General features: G+C 42.2%; 3 protein-coding genes across 9 annotated transcripts in view; 2 read left to right on the forward strand and 1 right to left on the reverse strand.

Moving 5' to 3' along the window:
* The first annotated feature begins 569 nt into the window (after window positions 1–569).
* Window positions 570–3,787, forward strand: LOC121704542 (forkhead box protein J1-B-like). The gene is made up of 3 exons (XM_042084830.1): window positions 570–1,182; window positions 1,328–1,887; window positions 2,308–3,787. The coding sequence occupies exons 2-3, from the start codon at window positions 1,342–1,344 to the stop codon at window positions 3,073–3,075; spliced, it is 1,314 nt and encodes a 437-aa protein (XP_041940764.1). The 5' UTR covers window positions 570–1,182; window positions 1,328–1,341; the 3' UTR covers window positions 3,076–3,787.
* A 9,864-nt stretch (window positions 3,788–13,651) lies between these two features.
* Window positions 13,652–16,816, forward strand: aanat2 (arylalkylamine N-acetyltransferase 2). Of its 2 annotated transcripts, XM_042086455.1 has the most exons (4): window positions 13,652–13,661; window positions 14,775–14,927; window positions 15,685–15,839; window positions 16,511–16,816. In XM_042086455.1, exons 1-4 carry the CDS (start codon window positions 13,652–13,654, stop codon window positions 16,814–16,816), a joined length of 624 nt encoding a protein of 207 aa, XP_041942389.1. The 2 variants fall into 2 exon arrangements, with proteins under 2 accessions (XP_041942389.1, XP_041942388.1); XM_042086454.1 differs by lacking the exon at window positions 13,652–13,661 and having other exon boundaries at window positions 14,762–14,927.
* Window positions 16,817–17,694: 878 nt separating this feature from the next.
* rhbdf1a (rhomboid 5 homolog 1a (Drosophila)) overlaps window positions 17,695–22,134 on the reverse strand; it is a 42,012-nt gene continuing 37,572 nt past the window's right edge. For all 6 annotated transcript variants that reach the window (XM_042086563.1, XM_042086561.1, XM_042086559.1 and 3 more), the window contains 3 exons: window positions 21,086–21,186; window positions 19,228–19,381; window positions 17,695–18,880 (listed from right to left, as the gene is read on the reverse strand). In XM_042086563.1, the coding sequence (XP_041942497.1) occupies window positions 18,461–18,880; window positions 19,228–19,381; window positions 21,086–21,186 (675 nt within the window). In that variant the 3' untranslated portion in view covers window positions 17,695–18,460. The remainder of the gene's footprint in view (window positions 18,881–19,227; window positions 19,382–21,085; window positions 21,187–22,134) is intronic.

The raw sequence follows: 22,134 nt of genomic DNA on the forward strand, positions 1-22,134 counted from the left end.
CTTCTAGGTTAATGTGGTTGAAGAATTGTCAGTTTAAATGTAGCCCTGTAATTTGTCTTTTGTTGAGCATTTCATTGTAATATTTGGAGTGAGGGTAGAGTTTTTCCCTAACAAAACAGTAAAGAATAATCTCACAAGTCCTATGAAAGAGAAACACTGTAGCCTATAGATGTATCTTAAGAAGAGGCCTCTCCAGGATTGTGACAGTCGACTGAAGTAGCCTAGGCTAACTCAGAGCCATATTACCTTTATATGGCTCTGTTACTCATTTACAAAAGCAAACCACTAGATGTCGCAGAAGGATGCCGTCGCGTGTGGGAAGGACGGACAGGTGGAAGAGTGCGGCATTTAGGCTACATATGGCTCTGTAGGTTACCTTTAAGACAGCCTGCTTGCGAGCTAAAGCTTCTTTTAGTTTTTACTTTTATGTAATTCAGATTTTACATTTTTATGTCAGAATTTGAATACCTAATGGAAATCGATCATAGACAACGTAGGTCTTAGGCTAGGGTACTTTGTCCCGGTTTACAAATACACTTAATAGTTCAGACCATAGTCTATGGTTCAGACAAATGAGATCTGATAGATATTCGGACAGCATTCATGTCAGCTACGTATGCCCAGTCTGGCCCACTTGGTTGAATAATATCCCTGCCCTAGGCGTCTGTCATAGCCTACAGGACAATGTCTTGTAAATTGTTTGAAAAGCTAATGGAGTGTTGTAGGCTATATCATTCATTAAGCGTTCATTCTTAGCCAAAGAGTTTTAGGTTAACATTGGACTTCTTGTGAGTATTAAGTTACTCGCAGTGAAGCGTTGCAAAGTCATCATTCGTTTATTTACAAACCCTTCGGCTTCGAACTCGCAGGAAGTTGGGTTGCGAGCATAGAGGTTGCGAGACGAAACCTGGTTGCCTAGGAGCCAATCGAGACCTGGCGTTCTGTTTCAAGAGCTCTCTAGCTGTCATTGTTTTCTACAGGCGACCGTCAGCAGTTTTGTTTAGTTGTTGTCTTGTTCCAGAACAGAAAGAACAAAATAATTCAATATATAAGTTCCAACAGGACACCAACCAACCCTTATTCAAATATAAGGTGAACTGTTACCAATATCCAAGGCTAACATCTTCGAGCAGTTTAGCCACTGTTAAAGACTACAGGTAGCTAACGTTAGCTACAAAAAAGGTAAGTTTACCCAGTTTTTTTTCTTGTTATCGTTGTTTGTATTTATTTATTTTGGTTGCTGATATATAACATCATATTAAAAATATGTCACTGCTCATTCAATACTATTTGTGATAAAAACCTAACCAATTTGCTTTTCACATAGTGTGGTGTTTCAGAATGCCAGTGCAAGGCTGTCAGGACATGGCTACCAAGTTCAAGAGGAAATGGATGATGCTCCACCAGAAGGAAGAGAATGCCACATCAGGACAGGACGATAGCCTCACTAGTCTGCAGTGGCTTCAAGGTTTTTCCATTCCCAGTGCTAACCCGCAGAGTCTCCCTGGCTCCAGATGTCACCCAGAGCACCTGCTGCACCAACAACTTCAAAGCACATACTCCTCAGTCAGCCCTGCAGCTGCCACAGGTGCACCACAAGCCTCTGGGTATCTGACATCGTCCACCATCTCAGTCAGCCCAGGTGGTAACAGCTGTTCATCCCAGCAGGAGGAGACAAGTCAGGGCGATCATCACGACTTCACAGGAGCCGTCAGCTCGAATGTTGACTTCAAGACAAATTCCAAAGTGAAACCTCCTTACTCCTACGCCACACTCATCTGTATGGCCATGCAAGCCAGCAAGAAAACCAAAATGACCCTTTCAGCCATTTACAATTGGATCACAGAGAACTTCTGCTATTACAGGCATGCAGAGCCAAGCTGGCAGGTGAGGGACTTGATATGATGTTAGGGTGCTGATGATGTACTGTAGATTCATTAAGCAATACATTTGAGTGTAACCCACACCCTTTTATTGGCATATTGGTAAGGTATTTTACATAGATAGCAGTATTGTTGTAGTTACCCTACTTCACAGTACATTTGTCAGTCAATATCAGTGAAAGGAGCAAGCCTTTTTAATTGATATGACTGACATTACTACAGACATTTCAGAGTGTGAATTTATTGTTATGTCTAGGCCTGCGTTCCATGTCATATTAAAGTCTATTATATGAAAGCATGTCAAGCATGTCATGTCAATTAGGTCATGATATGAAAGTATGGGGTCCATACCATTGCTATACATTTTGACATGCCTTTGGCCAGCAAAACATTCATTTCTCCAATGTATCTATTCATTTTGCAGAATTCCATTCGCCACAATCTCTCCCTCAACAAGTGTTTTAGAAAGGTACCAAGGCAGAAAGATGAACCAGGAAAAGGAGGGTTCTGGCAGATTGATCCTCAGTATGCAGACATGTTTGTCAATGGCATCTTTAAGCGCAAACGCATAAATACTTATCAGAGTATCCCCAAACAGAGCAAAGCGTTCAAGAATTCTCAGGAACATATTCAGGCCCTACACGGGGGAATGAAGTATGTCAGGAAATGCAAGCAACGTAATTCTGGCGACGGCCAGAACTGGGCTCAGAAGTCTCCACTTCTGGCGCAGCAGATGAGAGCGCCTTCAGACGCTTGGGCTTCAGATGCCTGTGATGACGAAAGAAGGAGGCAGACCTTTGACGACCTGGAACTGAGTGCCGCTCTGCACTCGCTGAGCAAAGAAATGGAGGATCTCCAGCCAGGTTGGCACATCGCGGGCCGTGGGAACTGGTGTGTGACCGGTCCAGAGCCCCTGACCCCCAGGTTCGTGGAGGTGAGCGCAGTTGGCGGCCCAACCGAATGTCCAGGGGGTTACCCGCAGCAGATTCACGGCGTGCACCTGTCCGTCACTCCCCCACAGTACTACGAGGAGCTCACCATGTTCTCGGATCAGCAGTCGTACGCCTGGGACTGTCTGCGAGAGGAGGTCCAGGCTGTGCCCGTGTCAGTGGATAACGGGGTCGGCGTCTGTGATGGCTTCTTCTACGAGATGCAGTCCTGGGACAGGATGGAGCCTTACCTACATATGTAAACCTCTCTCCCCGAGTCAACACCACCTCAAGCATGACTTTTTTGCACAGGTTTTTGCTTAATGAATTAGTTAAGATTCTCAACTAATCAATTAAGCAATTATCTAATCAATTAATTGGTTAATTTCTTAATTAACTGAGTGATACAAAAAAGGAACTCATGAAGGGTGAGGAATTGTTGATCTATAGCCATGTATCCTCTTCGGGGAAACATGAGAGAGCATCACAGGACTATATGGCAGTGAAGTTTTGCAAAGCCCATTGAGAACCACACAGTCCAAAATTGTAGATTGTGTGTTTTCAAGAGTGTTTAAATTGTATGGTTAGAAGTTTAAGGTTAAAAGGTTTCAAAATGAGAATCTGCATCCCCTAGTTATTTCTTTTTGAAGAGATGATAAAAATATTTAAGATGTTTATCAATGTTCAGTATTTGTATAAGAACAACAAACACCTCGTCTCCAGCACTCTTCATACATTTATTTGTTGTCTTTTGCTTTTTTTATTATTACATTTTTTTGGAAGATGGATGGGAATGTAAATAGAAAGATAGCAGGTGTCTAAAATGATAAATATTCTAAAAAGCATCAGTTTTTGGATGCAGTATGGCAGCACTGGATGTTTGCTGTTGTGATCTCATTCTATAAAAACAATTCAAGTTGGTCAATCAAATATCTGCTGTGATGCTTGCATGAATAAACAAATAATTTTGCTAGACATGTCATTGTTAGACAGGTTCAGGAAGTGGGACCATTTAAAATGTGCTACATGTGCTACAAGGTCTTTCCTTGTTTACAGTGTAAAATATACTGCTAAAAAAAAAAAAATAAGGGAACACTTACAGTTTTCCACAATTGTTAAAACACATTTTTTGAAACCTTCCACCCTTTTCTCCATTCTCAAACTACATTCACAGAATGACAGTTCTTGCAAAATAAAACACTCGCCTCAAAAGTTTTACTTGTCCTCAGAACCAAACAGTGTCAGAGTACCGATCCAGTGTATGATTGAAGTGTTCCCTTATTTTTTTTGAGCAGTATATATAGACATAATGAATCGCTTTATATAACAAGGATATACTGAAGGAGCCATGATTTAATTCACATGTCTTTGTATATCCACTTGGTCTATTCCTGTTCTCCCTGCCACACACTAATGATAGCTGGAGAACTCTTGTCTTGACATGGATAGGGTCACTTTATATGATTAACTTTCTGCATCTGGCTTCCCGACTGACAGCTTAACTGTCCACCATCTTAAAGAGTTGCATCTCTGTCAAGCCCAGCACAGTCAGGTTCTGCTCAGGTTTCTAGTTACTGATTGCACCCATTTCAGATACAGTGTACTCTTATACATGTGCCATTATTATTTACTTCCAATACAACTGACAAACTTCTTGCATGCTAGATTCTGGCCTTTACAAATGTTTGGAATAATGCTTTGAATAGAAGACTGACTGAGTAGGTGGTGGTTAATTGACTTGAGACGGAGGACACAATGCCATGTATATTTACAAGGGAATAAGAATATCTCATGTCATGTTTGAATTTTGACTGAGCTCATTTAACTTGGTCAGTTGGTTTTGACTGGGCTCATTTAACATTGCAATGCTATTACAATGTTTATTTCTCAAATTGGGAAAATACAGGTGGCCAGGCTGATGATGGTTTCAGCTTATGTCATGTAAACTGATATGGGGCATTTGTCCCTGGGGCTTTCAGAACTTTCATTATTCATTATTGATAACAAAAAAAGGTTCCAACCATGCCTCTAAGCAAGGCCTAGAAATCAGCAATGAGTAATAGCAGTACCTGCATAGTTAGATGTCTAATTGGAAATATATCCAGAAATACAATTTTTTACCTTTTGTGCCAACTGTATATAGCCTGACGAGCCAGACCCACATTAAAATGTAGGGTCTGGGCACTCACCGTTCGCAGTGCTCAGTCCGAGGGGTGGGATAATCGGTTGTCTTTCAAATTCCCTCTGCACGTAATAGGACAGCGCTATGAGTCCCATGCGTTTACCACCAGCGGAGCTAGTTGGCTAGTTCAAACTTTTGCCAACTTAATAAAAGCTTAACTCGTGTCACACTGTTCGCCAACAGCAACATCCATCTTATTTGTCTTCAAGTAGCAGGGAATTCAAGCCAAACCGTTGCAACTCTATACTCTATAACGACTCGATACACGCTTTGATTGGCCTGATAGAAGTTTAATTTCTCGAGCTCACAAGCCAACGGAGAGTTGCTAGACAAATTTAATTTGCTGCCACTAGGGTGCGTCTAGATTTCTAGGCTAAACTGTATATTCAAGCACATGCACAATATTATCAGTCTACCTGCTAGCTGTTATTGTTGTTTGTTATTCCTTGATTGTGGTAAGCATTTTTAAACAGCTTTTTCAAAGGTATGTCACCAGAGGGTAAGGGGAAATCATATAAGCAGAGTACCTGAGATGTCTCTCTCACATACACAGAGCAGAGCAGAGAGAGTAGCACAACACCTGACAGCAGCACGAGCAGGAAAACAGTGTGCCGTCTTGTGAGGGGAACTCGGAGGGATTCATTAAAATAGATTGAGTCTGCTGGGGATGCACCATGTCCCAGAAGGCTGCGTTCCTGGCCTACATCTGTGTGGTGGCTGCAGTGTGTGTGTGTGTGCATATGGTAGAGGAGTGTGAAACACAGAGCCCAGGGGCTCTCACACTACAGATGACTGGCACACACACACAATGAGAGACAGGTACTGTAGAAGCTCTTCACAAATATTCTGCTGAGTTAGTGGGAAGATCTATAACACACACACACACATTTGCACATACATGCATGCATCCCAATATTCACTATATTGCTATCTCCAATAGACATTTAAATGTTAAGATTTTCCCACAAATACCATGATTTGTGAAGCCTTCCCCTGTTTTACCCGCTCCTCCGGAACATGACTTTCTCTGGCCTGTGTGTCATGTGTGGAGTTGCCCTGTCGTCCCATGGGTCGACAGAAGACAGCTAATTAGGGTGCTGCAAAGGAACAGACACAAAGTTGGGCTTCTCGTTTGGCCTAACAGATCTCAGAGAGAGGCAAACTTTCATGTCGTTTTGTCATTTGTATGTGTATATAAACATGGCCTTAATAAATCTCTGTCTTGTTTATTGTGTTTGCATTCATGTTCACATGTCTATGTAAAAGGTATCCACCTATGCACACATTGTCATGGGTTATGACTGGGTGCACTGTCCCCTAGTGGTGATATTGCAGTAAAACAGTTATTTGGATCAGAAAAAGACTTTCATGCCCTGTCTGGTACTCTGGTTATTGTGCATTTCTTTGCAGCAATGTCTGTAATTATAGCTATAAGCATTCCATTGTACTACTTAAACATATAAATATTAAAATATTCAAAACTCATGGCACAGTACTCATTGTAATCTATTGCAATCTCATTAGAAAGAACAAGCCTACATTTCAGTTGCATGCATTTTGTCTCCATCTATATTTTTCAACCCACTCCAAACTGTAGCAAAAGGTATTGGCTGCTCACATCTTTTTCACAAGCCAAATTTTTAAATGATAGTGGTGAGGAATGTCAAGATGGATTCACAGAGGGTTTGTTGTTGCTAATATACATGATATCCTGCTAAATTGGTGGAAGAGGTCACACTTGTTTCCCTCTTACTCACTACCTGCCCCCTTGCCGTCTGGTTGTACAGATACACAGAGACACTGTGATGAAATGTGGAGGAAGAAAATACATTTTTTAAATTCCTGTTCATCAGATGCTCTCTGTATTCTTAGTATTCTTATGTCTTTAAAATATTTTGATGTACTTTATCATTTTAAGCAATATTTAAGCTAAGGATTCTTTTTTGCTGCGCTTGGCCACATCGCTCTCAGACGGTCAGATCAGATCAGCTGGACAGCCTGTTAAGGTGTCTCCACTCCAGTGTCACGACCCCGCACACACATAAAAGAGTGGCTGCCCAGCTGTCAGCCTCTAAGCCAGTTGGATCCTGAGCTGGCACTGGCACCACTTTTGTATCTGCCAGATAGGTCAGTTGGTAAGCTGGGCATCAGATAGGGGTCATCTCAAACATCTAATGATGACTGAGTAATTAGAGATACATTGATTAAGTAATGATATACTTAACATAGTGTGTGGAGGACCATGCGTAAGAAGCTACAAATAGATAGACCGTAAATAGATTATCACAACAGATCTACCTTGATGTGATGTGAGAAGTTGACCTAGTAAGGAATCAGATGTATGAAATATGACAATATATTGATGAACTTAAATAAGTAAGTATTTCAGGTATACATTCATTTAGCGTTCAAACTGCACACAATAGAGCAGGGCTATTCAATTAGTTTGTAATGGGGGCCAGTTCATGAAAAGCATCACAACTGAGGGGCCGGAGAAATGCGGCTTGAAATATGCGTAGGCTAATCACATTAACAGCTGTATATACAAAGAAGTACAACAGCAGCAATATGGGTGTTCAAATGTTGTATTTTGTACATGCATAACATCATTACCCAGTTGTTGGTGGCTAATATGGAATTAAATCTGTGATAACAGATAACAGTAATGGAATCTGTGCTTTGCACAGTAACTGTTAGGTACAAGATTTCCAGTGAGTAGCCTACAAACAGGATTCAAACACTGTTCAGGTGAATTAAATGTGTAATCAGTCGCATATGTAGAGCTCTTCTGACTTAGAGGCCTACTTGTTACATTTGACGTTCCCACCATTTAAATGAGATGACCGTGACCTCTAGATTTTTTTTAGCAGTGCAGGCCAGTCAGAATAGCCTAATAATAATAACACGGGTCCGGGGGTGTCTCCCCCGGGAATTTTTTATTTTCTGGTTGCTAATCACACTATTTTAACATGTTTTGAGAGGGACAGGCCCATCTTTTTTCTGACGCACCTCACGTTACCCCATGCATTAAACCTATGTCACTGCTTGAATAAATGAAAAACATAGCCTACTGAACATGGGCATCGTCATAGTTCACGATGACAATGAAAACGTTTAGCCTACTTGGTTTCTGACAGAAATTACGTTTTGTGCCAACATATTGTAGAAACACAACCACGGCCTTTATTTGGTGAACGGAGGTGCAAATCATCTCCTTTACTTTCTTTGGTTATTATATAGTCTCGATTAACCACAAAACGTTTTGCCGTCGTCACATTTACAAATATGCAATTTACCTTCGCTATCAGTGATACTTTTTGCTACGAATCGCAATTGAGTGCGCATTTAATGTTATGCCACATTTCCAAGAGGCCTTTAGACGGGCTAATTTCTGACTTCACTAGACTATAATTGCATTTGTTTATGTTGTAAGACGCGAAGAAATGAAGGACATCGGCAATAGCCAGGCTACTATATAGAAATACTTTGAGTCGGATCTGTTCCACCTTTCCACCAAGTTTTGCGGAAATTGTGCCCGTGTTTTTTTGCGATATTGTTGACAGAATTTGTGTGGTGCAACCTGTTAAATATTAGTAGGCTAGTACATAAACTCCAACGTGGCAATTTAGGTTGAAACTAAACTATGGCACTTACGTTCAGCTTATGTAGGCTACTAATGTAATGAATTGTATTGTAGCCTAACTTGTTCAATGGGCTGAGGTGCAGTGGCTGCAGGACTAAAGCAAGCGAGAGATGCAAGAATGGAGAACAGCTCATGCGCAGAGATTAGGCCTACATTTTTTTTAAAGGGCCAGTAGAAATGACCTCCAATTGAAGAGCCCTGCAATAGAGCATCAGAGTCCCGCCCACAGGAGTTTCCGTAAGTAAGAATTCAATGCAATTTCTCCATTGACAATTCGGGTATAAGCCATAAAAACTTAACTGCACATGGTAGACTCAAAAACAGCTACGGCTGTACTAAGTGATTGTATATGGTCATATAGAGGGCGAAAATTCAAGGGGCACTAACCTTGTTTTGAAATAAATGTCTTTTAATCGCGATGTCTGGGATAAGTACTTCATTACTAGCCTGGGTGTTCCCATGCTGCCTTGCGCACGATTTGATTCACGCTGCTAAGGCAGCCTGGAGACCATGGAGCAAATTTTTGCCTGAGATAGGGAACCAATCACAGAACAGGGGGGAAAGCAAGACGATGATGAGCTATGCACAGACGCATTTGATAGACATCCGTGGCACCCAATAAACGGATCTGGGCATTTTTTTCAAATACGAGAAAATGAACGTTTGGTTCCCAGACCACATCTCATTGAGAAGTGGTGGCGCTAGCCAGGCTACTTCATTACCAACAATCCTGAACAATCCCACAATCCCACAGTGATGCCTCTGATTGGTGGAAAGGCCGTTATGAAAATTATTGACAAAGATGGCGAAAATCTTAATGTGAATAAAAACTTTCTAGACGAACATTGGTACTTGTATCAACAAGGATTGTGGTTTATATATCACACAAAATTAGTCAGGGCCAATACACCATCAAATAGAACACTGTAAATGCTAGTTTAAACACTTAACTTTTCAGGTAGCCGATAGGCTAATCATTAGCCTTTCAGACATTAGAATGTCATTATAATGCTGCTAACATTAATATAATGTTTTAGTGACCTTGTTGTTTCTATGAACATGAATTGTTGTTTATAGGAAACATCAACTTAGTCGAGGCATAAAAAGCCCTGTATCTCAATAAGTACTTCAACTTTTGAACTAGCTAGCTAGCTGATAGCACATGCAAGCTGGATGCTACCACCGGCTAGCAGCTAGACACTGCAGTAAAATGGTTAGCAAACCGTCCATGCCGCCGTGAATATTTCCAGAGAATGTCTAATAAGGGGAGAACCTTCACTCTCGGAACTCTTCCGGTGTGGTACTGCATCTAGGGGCGCTCGCGGGCGAGTCCAGAATGAATGGAGGTCTATGGAGCTGTACCCCTCAAAATCCACTTTTCTCGGGATATCATTTTTTAATTTGAATATTGTATTCGAAAGGGGAGGCAAAGACAATACACTTGGTTGAGAATTATATTTTTTAAAGACACTTAATTGTTCTAAAAAGCCTTTCAAACGTGTCAATGACGTCATTCATTAGCATGATCATAGCATAGCATAGCATCAATGCTAGCGTGTTATGGGCAACAACGACCCAACCTGTAAGAAAACGAAAGGACATGACTCCCGGATTATTTCACTTTTGATTGATAATCCATATCCATTTTGCGAAAAAATAAAATAAAATCTGAGGGTTTCAGTTGTTAAATAGGTGAAAACAATAAATGTAGCCATGTAGCTCCATAGGACCCCATGTATTTTGGACTCGCCCGCGATCGCCATCTAGGTGAACTCTGGTGAACTGCAGCCAAATTCGGTTTGTATGGGATTAATAGAGAGTGGGCAAGCTCTCCGTAGACGGGCTCTGATATTTCACTGTTTCAAGGACGAAATCAAGAGTGTCCAAGGGGTGAAAACCACTTTAAATCGGGTCACATTATTGACTGTTGTGTGTCCGAGGGTTAGCTTGTGGGTTTTGTAAGGGCCAGCATGAGGGACAAGACCTACAAAGTTGTGTGGTGAGTTTTGCAGGGAGGTTGGTAATGCTAGTTAACATTAGCTAGGCTACTGTAGCCTTCATACTGTACGAGTCATATCATCAATCATTAATTAACCTAGAAATACTTTTTCGTACATTTAATGAACATTTTGCGTAATAATTCACAGCAAACTGAATATGGTGGTCCAAGAGCAGACCATGCACCGGTCCATGCATCAGGATGGCAGTCAGATACACTGCACTGCACAATGTTGCTAACATTAACCGCTTTCACACACACGGTATAAAATACACGATGGCAAATATAACATTCAATACCAAAACACGATTATTTGCACGATTACTCCTGAAATAACTGCTATTAACTGCACATTCACTATATAAAAATCACTGTTTGGAGGAAAGGGTTCGCGTGCTGTCGCCGGTTGGAAATGATTTCACGCTGGTTCGTGCATGTGCTATAGAGTGTCCCAGTGACTTCCGTTTTACTTCCGCTACAAGGGACCTATCTTTCAAAAAAATATGAACGGGAGTTAATGGAGAGATAACAATTATTTTTTGGTCCAGTTTGAATTGTGCCACGAATTTTACATATGATGTGTGTGAATTTAAAAGATAATTTTTCACGTCAAGAAAGTACTGTTGTTCGATAGACTTCAAAAGTTATGTTGGTTTTGTGCGAATCCGCTCAGTGGACTACATCTCTCGTCTCGAACGATGTACGTCACCAACGTAATTAACGATAAGATTAGCTGTTATGCTAGTTAACGGTTGCATCTTGCTGCCTGCAATATCACTTAACAGTATCTAATGTACAGTCTATGGACGAATACAACTTACCTGATGTGTTTAATCCTCTGACTCATGGTATTTTCATCGGCAAGGAAAGCCCAATTAAGACCTGTTGCTGGTATGCTTGTACAATCTAGTGTGGCTGTGAATGAGCTAACGTCACTAGCGCGACTGATGGGTTTGTAGTAGTGGGAATTACGATCTTTCACAATGTTGTAATTCAATAGTTACGAAACAAACTGCAAATGTCTTTACATTAAAAATTCTCTTTAATTGACAAAAATTTAAATTGTTCTTGTGTAAAAATTCTCTTTAAATTGACAAACATCATTTGGGTAATTCAAGGCACAAGTCAACCGGGACCAGAAAATAATTTATTTTTCGCCATAGACTGGCGTTCAAAATTTTTTGAAATATAGGTCCCATGGAGGCAAATGGAAGTGGCGTCACTGGGACACTCTATATATTATTCAGTGAGGCGCGGTGGTTTATGGGATGAGTAGTTCCTTCGCTAGGAAATGAAAATATGTACACAGTCTTGTACCTTTGACTTTTTTTGGACTTTCTCTTTGTTTTTTCACTCGAAATGATATGTTGTATGATTATGAGTTACTCCGTAGCTGATTAGCCTAAGACATGCTCTAAAACTCTTTAGATACGGATTTTTCCAAAACGTCAATGGGAGAAATGAATGGGAAATTTACTTCCGGAAACTAAGCTCTCTCGGATGAGGGGCGGGACTGTGATGCTCTATTAGGGGTTTGCACGGACGTCACGTTCTGGCCGGTAACCATGGTAACCCAGCACGCGCGGCCATATTGGCGATACTCGGTGAATTAAGTACAATGGAGTATTATGCAGTTTGCATCTTACGTGATTGTAGCCGTGTCTAAACAACAGAAAAGCTCATCAAAATGCGTCTAAGATACAAAGGCATATAGGGCAGGACTCGGACCACAAAAAAATGTGCGATGTTTCGAGAAATTACAGTTTATTGGCAGCGCAGATCCATATGAGTTGGGTGAGGGAGACGAAGTACCAAGTTCAACCACAAGCGCCCCCCTTCCTCTGATAACTTCTGGCATTATTCTCCTTTCTCCATGTTTTTTTAATAACTTTTGGAAGTCGATACCTACAGCAGATGTTTTTCTCAGTCTGACCTATTGGTACAACCTAAAATTATTGGTACAACCAATAATTAACCATTTTCCTTGACGATGTTAGGGATTTACTTCAGTGCCTAATTCTTTCTAATGAGGCGAGTATCTCCAATATGGCAACGTCCAAATCTGATGACACGCCGTTCAAACCCCTAATAGAGTAATTTACTATTTCTATCAGAGCAACGTAGGAAGGCTTTTTGCACACCTCTTTTGTAGGGCAGGTGCATTAGATATGACCAAAGGTCGCAGATCAGCTTAGAAAGAATCCGGCACACTGACCATTCCTCAAGCAAATATTTATTAGAAATTAGCCTACAACATTTCGGCCTTAGACCTTCATCAGGTAAATTCCTATTTCTGCTTGTGCATGATTCCAGTGCAGGAATAAGCCTTGCGTCAGTCAGCCTCCATATCAAAACATGTTTTCCAGCCTCCTCTGTGCTTAGTTCTAATAAGTAGCCCTGAACGGATTGACTGCACCGGAGAGACTTAGCTTCTTGCTTGCCTCTGGCAGATAGGCTACCTGGAGGGAGAGGAGCAAGGCTGAGGGAACAGAGGAGAAAAGCCAGTTGGAGGGATTAGAGGAGCAGGTGTTGTGCTGCAGAAGATGGGTCAAGTCATCCCCTTAAACAAGATGGGAGATGATGAGATAGATGCTGCTACACTGACACTCACGCCGCAATGTGCCGAAAGCTGGACCCCCCCTATCTCACTCATCGGTGACTTGATTGCCTGCCGCTTCTGATGACGCGAGCACCGGACACCAGCAGAAGGCACTCTCGTCTTCGCCCACGTCATGGTGGCACCACACAAACCTGAGAATGTTTAGCTCCTGCCCCTTAATTAACCCCATGCCATCATCTGTGATCTCTCTGCTGTGACTGTGGTGAGTATGGTGGGAGGGCCAAACAGATGTCCTTAGAGCAGTGAAAGTGTGTGTGGAGGATCACATGTAGAGCCAGTTAATGTGCTATCCAATGGCGTGGAAGTCATTTCCATTTGACCTGAAATATACAGACAATGAACAAGTTGACAATTGTGTTAATGTAAATATATATGAATAGGTATAAATCATAGAAATGTCGGTGAGTGATTAAATCAATAAAAGTTTCTACCAATTTTTTTTTTTCATTTCATTTTATTCCTAAGGAGGAGAACTCCTTAACAAAGCAATGCAATGTGACCTTTTCCAGGCCAGAGAGATAAATAAAAGCCTAATCAAGACAAAGACTGTGGGAAAGTGCCAGCATCCTCATTTAATCAGAACTTGGACCAGGGCGGTTTGTGCTATAAAAATCAGCCAGAGAGAAATCCACTAATCTCTCTCACTCTCTCTTACTACCTCTCTCTTTCTCTTTTTTTCTTTCTCTCTCTCTCTCTCTCTCTCTCTCTCTCACACACACACACACACACACACACACAAACACATGTGCACACAATCTACACACTACAAAAACATACATGGCGGATTTCACCCAAGTGTTGAAATGGGGAAACTGAATCATGAAACGATTTTTGTGGTCACTGAATACCTTACAGGAATCAAGTGATTCTGAGGCAATAAAATCAAATTATTTTTAAAGTCATTAATTAGAGAACATTTGGCCGGTGGTGTAGCCTTCAGCTTAGAAGCCTTGTCAGGGTAAGCACTCTCGGCACACTGTATTTGATGTAATGTGGTATTAGAGGGGCGTAGTGGTTACTTGCCACCCCAGGAGATTTGGCTCGCGTGAGATGCCACGTGCACGCTGCGGTCATCCCTACTGGGCTGGGCCCCATTAAGAGATCTACAGGAGGGCCAATAAAGGCCACTGTGTCTGAGCTGCATACTGAGAGAGACCGGAGATAAAAGCACAAGGAGGAGAGGGAAGGAAAAGACAGAGCGAGAAAGACAGAGAGACAGAGAGAGATAGACAGAGAAACAGAGAGAGAGGTGACAGGGTGAAAAATACAACCAAAAAGAGGTGAGTCAGTCATCTGGTTTGGTTGGTTCAGAGGAGCAAAGTGTTGGCTTGCGCATGTTCTTATAGCCTGTATAAGAAAGAAGCTGTGAAGGCAGGAGGCATCGTCCAGGGATTAAGACAGGACCAGTCTGTTGAGTAAGAGTAAGGGTCCCAACAGAGGAAGCAGGAGGGGTACGTTGGTAGGTGAAGCAGCCTTTGGTTCAGCTCTTTTGCACGTTCCTGGTCATGGCTCCGAAAGTCTGTAGCTCACCCTTCCTCAAGCCGTTCTTCCTGAAGACGCCCATCGGTGTGTCCAGCCCCAGACGGCAGCGACGGCACACACTACCTGCCAGCGAGTTCCGCAACCTGACCCCTCAAGATGCCATCAGTGTGTTTGAGATTGAGAGAGAAGGTATGCAAAAAAAGAAGAATGTTTCTGTCTATGATAGGAAGACTGTGTCAGTAGTTGAAACTGGATATTTGGATAATTGTATAACAAGCTGGTCTTGGAACTACAATAACTAATTTTACACTTTGTTTCAAGTTGTTAGAAAACTCTATGTCATTGTTTTTATATTATTGATTGAATGGACATTATTGTTATTGCTTTTCTCCTTATTATAGTTTGACCAACATTCTAATCTGTTCCCTGTTAAATTTTAAATATTATGTTGTTTTTTGTATGTATGTGTCGCTTTGGACAAAGGCGTCTGCCAAATCCTATAACCATAACCAAAACATAGAAACATGCCATTGATATTGTAGATTTCCTTTATAGTGCAGAGGATGTTATGGCATGATCTCACATTCTTTGTGTGACAAATAGCCAATTACTGATGATTACCATTAAATACGAATTACAGTAGGCTAAATAAGATAATGATTAAATATAATTATAAATGATAGCCTATGTAGGCTATGACATCAACTATGGTGTGTTTCCAGCACACTTAGGACAGTCAGATGACATTTAAGTAAAGTATTTCTTTTAGCCATTTTCAATCTGAATTAGGCTACAAATGTAGGTGATGGTGTCGGTTTACTATCAAACTAATCAGGATTATCAGGATGGGGGTCTGCCAAACTCAGTAAACATGCCCGTAATCCGGCATTTGAATTGTAACTCAGCTAAACTAACTAAGCTTCCTATTTGTGTCCCATCACAACAGCGTTTGTGTCTGTGTCCGGCGAGTGTCCACTCACTCTGGACGAGGTGCTCGTATTCCTTAGCCAGTGTCCGGAGCTCTCGCTCGGCTGGTTCGAGGAGGGACAGCTCGTGGCCTTCATCATCGGTTCAGGCTGGGGCAAGGAGAAGCTCGCTCAGGTGAGAACAGTCTCATATGACACAGGTCACAGTTATTATCACTCATATCAACCAAAAGCAAATGGCTGTGAAGCTAATACATGAGTTATCTGCAGTAGTTCAAGACATTTGCACAGATGGGATCTGAGAGCACCATCACACTACAACAGTCTCACAGTCACACACTCGTAGGCCACCATCTGACAACTGAGAGATCTCCATCTCACATCATCCAAAATAAAGGATCGTGTAGAGCAAAGTCTATTAATCACACAGCGCAATTCCAATCAGAGGGTTTTCTGTGTGGCAGTTCTGACTTCTAACTACAAGGGATAGTTATCTATTCTAGCCATGATTGTTTATTTGATTGATAAAGATGGTGCAAGTGAAAAAAGTCAGAATAAATAGGCCTAACCTCAATGTAAATCAGACAATAGATGCCATACATAATTGTCTGCCTCCATTTGACATAAACACATGCACTTGCCTTGCCTTTACTACTATGAATCAATGAGCAGTTAAACTCAAAATACTAGGCCTACTATATAGCCCCCTGAGATCACTCACTGTTCTCATTCACCCTATTGTGTATACATTTATCCTTGTTGCAAAAAGGACTTCTATCCTTTAGAGAATGTTAACTATATATGTCTAGCCCTCTTCATCAAGTCTTCTCTTTTTCTGTGACCCAGGAGGCCATGACCACTCATGTCCCCGATAGTCCGACCGTCCACATCCACGTGCTGTCCGTGCACCGCCACTGCCGGCAGCAGGGCAAGGGCTCCGTGCTGCTGTGGCGCTACCTGCAGTACCTCCGCTGTCTGCCTGGCCTGCACCGGGCACTGCTCATCTGCGAGGAGTTCCTGGTGCCCTTCTACCTCAAGGCCGGCTTCAAGGACAAGGGCACGTCGGCCATCGCTGTTGGGACCCTCTCCTTCCGCGAGATGGAGTACCAGCTGAGAGGCCTGGCCTACGCGCGGCGGAACAGCGGCTGCTGAGAGCCACGCATGGGCTGGACAGGACCGGAGGGCGCCCCCTGCTGGATGGCCAGCGCTCGCTCAGCTCAGCTCAGCCAGGGGCCCCCTGGGCAGACCGTAGAGACTCACTCTGACCGCGGCAAACATCATCAGCATCACGGACTCAATCAGTCATGAACGATAGGACGCCTCCTACTCTCCTACGCAGTGCGATAGCCCAGAACGCTGCCGGTAGCCCTCTTTGCTTCACGTGGTGAGGGCTGCACACGCATCCCCATTGCACACACGGCAAAGCACAGGACTGGCAGTAGGCTACACAAGGCCCGCATATCTATTGACTAAACTGTGACATGCGTGATCAATATAAATGAATGAAGATAATGAATGGTTGTAGAGTTGGAGAGAAGGAGTTGGTTGTTCAATGCTGAATTATGCACCTGTATGTATACACATGTATACAATTGTACATAATGAAATATTCTTCACTGTTTGGTTGTCTAGCCACTCAAGAGCACTTTAAACCATAGCCTATCCATATCCTAAGACACATGTTTGATTGCATTTAAAGTGTTTATTTTAAGTTAGTAAATACTAACTTTATGTCCAAATTATTTTATTTTTGTAAAAAAAATGTCTTGATTTCACAGGAATCATATTCAAATAAGTCATCCATCTTCATACACAGAACCCCAGTGTACAATATTTAACAATCTAATGTATGTTTACCGTATCTCCTCTTGTTTGTCTTTCTATTTGCTTTGTTAATGTATTTAATAAAGATGTAAGACCATTTCTTGTGATTCTGACATCATTTATATCCACATTGGGCTACTGTTGATGCTACTGAATAGCCTATATTTCATTACAGACCAGGTAAAAACAGATAAACAGAGTCAATGTTGTTTTGCATTCAGCTGTATTTTGTTACAAGTGAGTAAGTGGGTAGTTAAAACACTACCCCGATGCAATCCATCATCACTTCTTCAGAAGCAATAAAACAAATAAAAGGATACCATTTGAGTGCTCAAAATGTAACGAAAATCTGGCAGTAGTAGGTACATTTATCAACAAGGCACCAAAGGTTTTTTTAACTGTAAGGTGTGTTTTATCCCTGGATTCTGAGGTTGCCTGAACAAGTGAGCGAGTTAGATTTGATAAATGATTCTGAAAACCATTCAACCTTAGCACAACATAAAGAGATAGTTCTCACATACATTTTTTTTTCAATCCTTCAATCCTACAGGCATTACATTGATTGTGAACATAAGGTCAGGGTTTATGATTTTCTTTTCTGTTTCACAGATGATTGACAAAGAGACACCCCCCTCAGTTACTGAGAAAAAAGAGTGACGTTATTTGGGGATTCTATTTTTTTTCTTTTATAAAATAAAATAGAACAAAATAAAAGTCCTCACAACAGTGAGAGTGGCATTCAAGACATGGCTGATAAAAAAAGACACACAAGCATATAGAGTCAAGAGTTTACAGAGGAGAGGCAGGAGCAGGCACAGCCCATCAGTGGTGATGGCAGCAGGGGGGAGGAGGACAGGAGGAGGAGGGTGGTGGTATCTCGCTCTCCAGCTAGACGGTCCCGTCCTATGGGGCACGTTATCCCCACAATCCCCCCCCCAGCCCGGTGGCTGTCTCCCGACACACACGCCTCTTTCAGTGGATGTGCGCGTTGAGGTCATACTTCTCACAGAACTTGTCCGTGAAGGGAATGCAGGTGAGCAGCTCGCACCACTCGCACTTGATGGGGTGGACGTAGAAGAGCACCGCAAGGCCGGCGAACAGGCCCACAAACACCACCAGGAAGACAATGATCTGGCAGCGCTTGCGGTACATGTCCATGCGGCCGAAACTGATGTACGGGAGGAAGGCGAAGGAGAGGAAGAAGCCCGAGACGAAGCCGGCCAGGTGGGCGAAGTTGTCGATCCACGGCAACAGGCCGAAGGCGAAGAGGAAGAGCACCACGCACAGGAGCTTGGTGAAGGCGCGCCACGGCTGCTCCAGGATCTGCCAGCTCTGGAAGAGCTCCACGAACAGGCAGGCCAGGATGCCGAACTGAGAGCCCGCTGGCCCCACCTAACACACACACAAACAGACACACGCACACATTGTAAAAAACAGTACAAAAAACAGTAGTCGTACCCAAGCGCACTCCATTACGGCCTCTCTCTCTCTCTCTCTCACACACACACACACACACACACACACACACACACACCTTAGGAAATGGCAACACAAATAACTTGTGCGCTCAAATGCAACTGTCTGTCATGTCAACACATTTTGTGAGATTAAACCTCTAGTTTATGTGATGAACCCTTTATCCAAAATCCAGCTGCCACCCTGACAGAGTACTCAACCCATCTATGTCTATGGTCAACCTATCTATGTCTATGGTCTGTCTAGGAGTCATGTGGGCGGACCTCAGCTCTGTAGGGAAGGAAGATGGCGCTGGCCAGGTTGCCTGTGATGCCGCTGACGATGTAAATGATTGATATGCGCAGCCAACCCGCCAGCTTCTCCAGGTCCCTCAGGATGGTCATCTGGAAGCACACTGACACCAGACAGTGCAGTATCCTGCATGCAGACAGTGAGACAAACACGAGCGACATTAGAACATCTACTGGGAATGCAGACATGTGTGTGTGTGTATGTGTGTGTGTGTGTGTGTGTGTGTGTGTGTGTGTGTGTGTGTGTGTGTGTGTGTGTGTGTGTGTGCGTGTGTGTGCACACACATAGACAAAGAGGGGCTGCAAACATTTTATGATTAATTGATTAACTGTCATCGATTAATAGCAGCTTCTTACACCATATTATTAGCAGAATATTTTCTGCTTTACTAATTCCTCTATGACAGTAAACTAAAAATCTTTGTCATGTGGACAAAACAAGGCATTTGAGGACATAATCTTTGGCTTTGGTAAACGCAGATCCACATTTTTTTTACATTTTATCCTTTAAACAACTAATAAATAAATGAATAATAAAAAAAACTCGATAAATGAAGAAAATAATCATCAAATTTCTCAACTATGATAATAACACTGACAAACATAATTATTTAGTCTTTGTCTTCTCTTCTTGACTATAATAACTTTGACGAACATATTTCGTTTTCGTCTCTTCTTCTCGACTACGATAATAACTATGATAAATATATTTCGTCTCCATCTTGTCTTCTCAACTAAATGATAATATTGATGAACATATTTTGTCTTCGTCTCTACTTCTCGACTATAATAATAACTTTGACAAACATATTTTGTCTTTGTCTCTTCTTCTTGACTATTATAATAACTTTGATAAATATATTTTGTCCTCGTTTTGTCTTATCAACTATAATAATATCTTTGACGAATATATTTAGTTTTTGTCTCGTCTGCTCAACTATACAACTATATATATAACTATAACAAACATAATTTGTCTTTGTCTTGTCTAATGAAATAAACACTAGTGTGTGTGATCTCTTGTTAGTGTGTGTGTTTTCGGCACGTGCCTCACAGCTTAAGTGAGTCAAACTGCTGAGCTCTGGTGTGAGAGAAGGCACTTTGCTGTGATTACTCCCCTGAGGCACATGTCCATAAGCAAATCTCCGTATCGCATTACTGTCAGATGGGCCTTAATACAGCACCTCGGCAAAGAGCATTATGCACTGCTTAAATTAACAAATATGTCAAAACGAACACCACTGCAGCGTGAGCGTCATCCTGGCTAAAGAAAACTGTTGTGTTCCATCTAGTGGACATGTGTATAGCAGAGGTGCTACACATGCAACTTCTGACGGTGATTATTCACATTTGCTTACCTAAATGAGAGTGAAAGCAATGTTTCACCTTCCCTGGCAAAAATAAGGGTTGATATTTTTGATTATCTGTCTCCAACAATTATGGCAATCTCTAGCTGCATGAGGTCATTTGGACAGTACACAGACTTATTGTGCAACAATCAAGAGAACTGATAATTGCATATTTTTTGTTATAAATCCTTTTCATCAATAATAACAAATTAATCCACTTGAGAACTTAAGAAGCTACCCTTCAAAACGTGAGTATTACCAGATAACATGTTCCTCAATAACACACACCCCCAGACATTGTCATGCAGACACACCAGAGTGTGTGTGCATGACAAGGCTACACTGAACCAGTACCCTCTCTGTTTCTACACCAGAGTGTGTGTGTCTGTCTGTGACGAGACTAACAGATGCCATTGATCTCCGAGCACCATTCCTAGCCCTCTGACTGACATGAGTCTCCATGGAGACAGGCGACCACTCACCCGGCATGCAGGAAGAGCGAGAGCCACAGCCGGTAGAACTGGTCGGGGATCTCAGGGTTCAGGAACGGCAGCAGTCCGCAGACGTCATCCATGCAGTGCACCTGACCACACAACAGACACACAAATTCAAGATAACTGCCTTCTTTTCTCATCGAGACCTACATTGACAATTAGTTACATTCACAGAGTCCCTTGCTGTGTCAAATAAAAAGTTATTCACAAAAAAAACAGATGGCATTACAGTAATTTCCATATGTGCGCCATGCATGTATGCTTCACCGACATCTCAGAGTCCATATTACTCTGTATGTAAACAGTCCTATTGACTGGCAAGGGTGCCAAGAGGTGAAGGGGTCTTAAAGGCGCGTCACTCTCCTGAGTCACTCCTCAATCCCCTGCCCAAGCAGGCAGGAGCCAAGATCTTACCATCAAGCCTATACTATGCCCCCGTCGGATCAACTGCCCCACAGCGGGGATTATGTGCCCTCTCAGATGATTTAGGATTGTGTGCCATCTTAGACAAAGAAGGGTTTTGCCAACTCAGATGGGATTAGGAAAAAAACACCTTCATGCTGATTACGAGCTGTTTAATCTACTGCACACAAACACCGGTTTCTCCTCCACTCTAAAATCAAAAGCCTCATTAACCTAGTTGGGGGCGAGATGTTTAAAGCTCTGTGTGTGGGTGGGTGTGTTTTGTGTGTAACATCCTTTAAACCAATGAAAATGACATCTGTCATTCCCTTTAACAGCAAGCAGCGCAACTTCAAACAGCGCATCGGTATTTTGATAGTCAGCAGCGCATTTAAAGGAATCTGCTTGCACGCGAGACCATATGGAACAAGTATTTCACTAAGGCCACATTTTTCATACTGCTTTCACACCTTTAACGACTCCGGTAAAAAAAGTTGCGTCCACGCGAAGAAGTGAAATTGACAGAAAGCGCTGTAGTGCATATGCCAGGCAAGTAGATGTCGTCGTGGCGGTGTAGATGCTTCAGGATTTACTATTTTATAGAATATAGAATTCACTATTTTATACAATCTATG

The sequence above is a fragment of the Alosa sapidissima genome, chromosome 3, assembly GCF_018492685.1.
Source record: "Alosa sapidissima isolate fAloSap1 chromosome 3, fAloSap1.pri, whole genome shotgun sequence".
Lineage (NCBI taxonomy): Eukaryota > Metazoa > Chordata > Actinopteri > Clupeiformes > Clupeidae > Alosa > Alosa sapidissima.

Bases quoted from the DNA above. Each gene is read 5' to 3' on its own strand.
- LOC121704542 (XM_042084830.1), top strand. From the start codon at position 1,342: ATGCCAGTGCAAGGCTGTCAGGACATGGCTACCAAGTTCAAGAGGAAA. The intron at 1,888-2,307 runs GTGAGGGACTTG...TTCATTTTGCAG, and splicing joins ATGCAGAGCCAAGCTGGCAG to AATTCCATTCGCCACAATCT.
- aanat2 (XM_042086454.1), top strand. From the start codon at position 14,762: ATGGCTCCGAAAGTCTGTAGCTCACCCTTCCTCAAGCCGTTCTTCCTG. The intron at 14,928-15,684 runs GTATGCAAAAAA...CCATCACAACAG, and splicing joins GTTTGAGATTGAGAGAGAAG to CGTTTGTGTCTGTGTCCGGC. The intron at 15,840-16,510 runs GTGAGAACAGTC...TCTGTGACCCAG, and splicing joins GCAAGGAGAAGCTCGCTCAG to GAGGCCATGACCACTCATGT.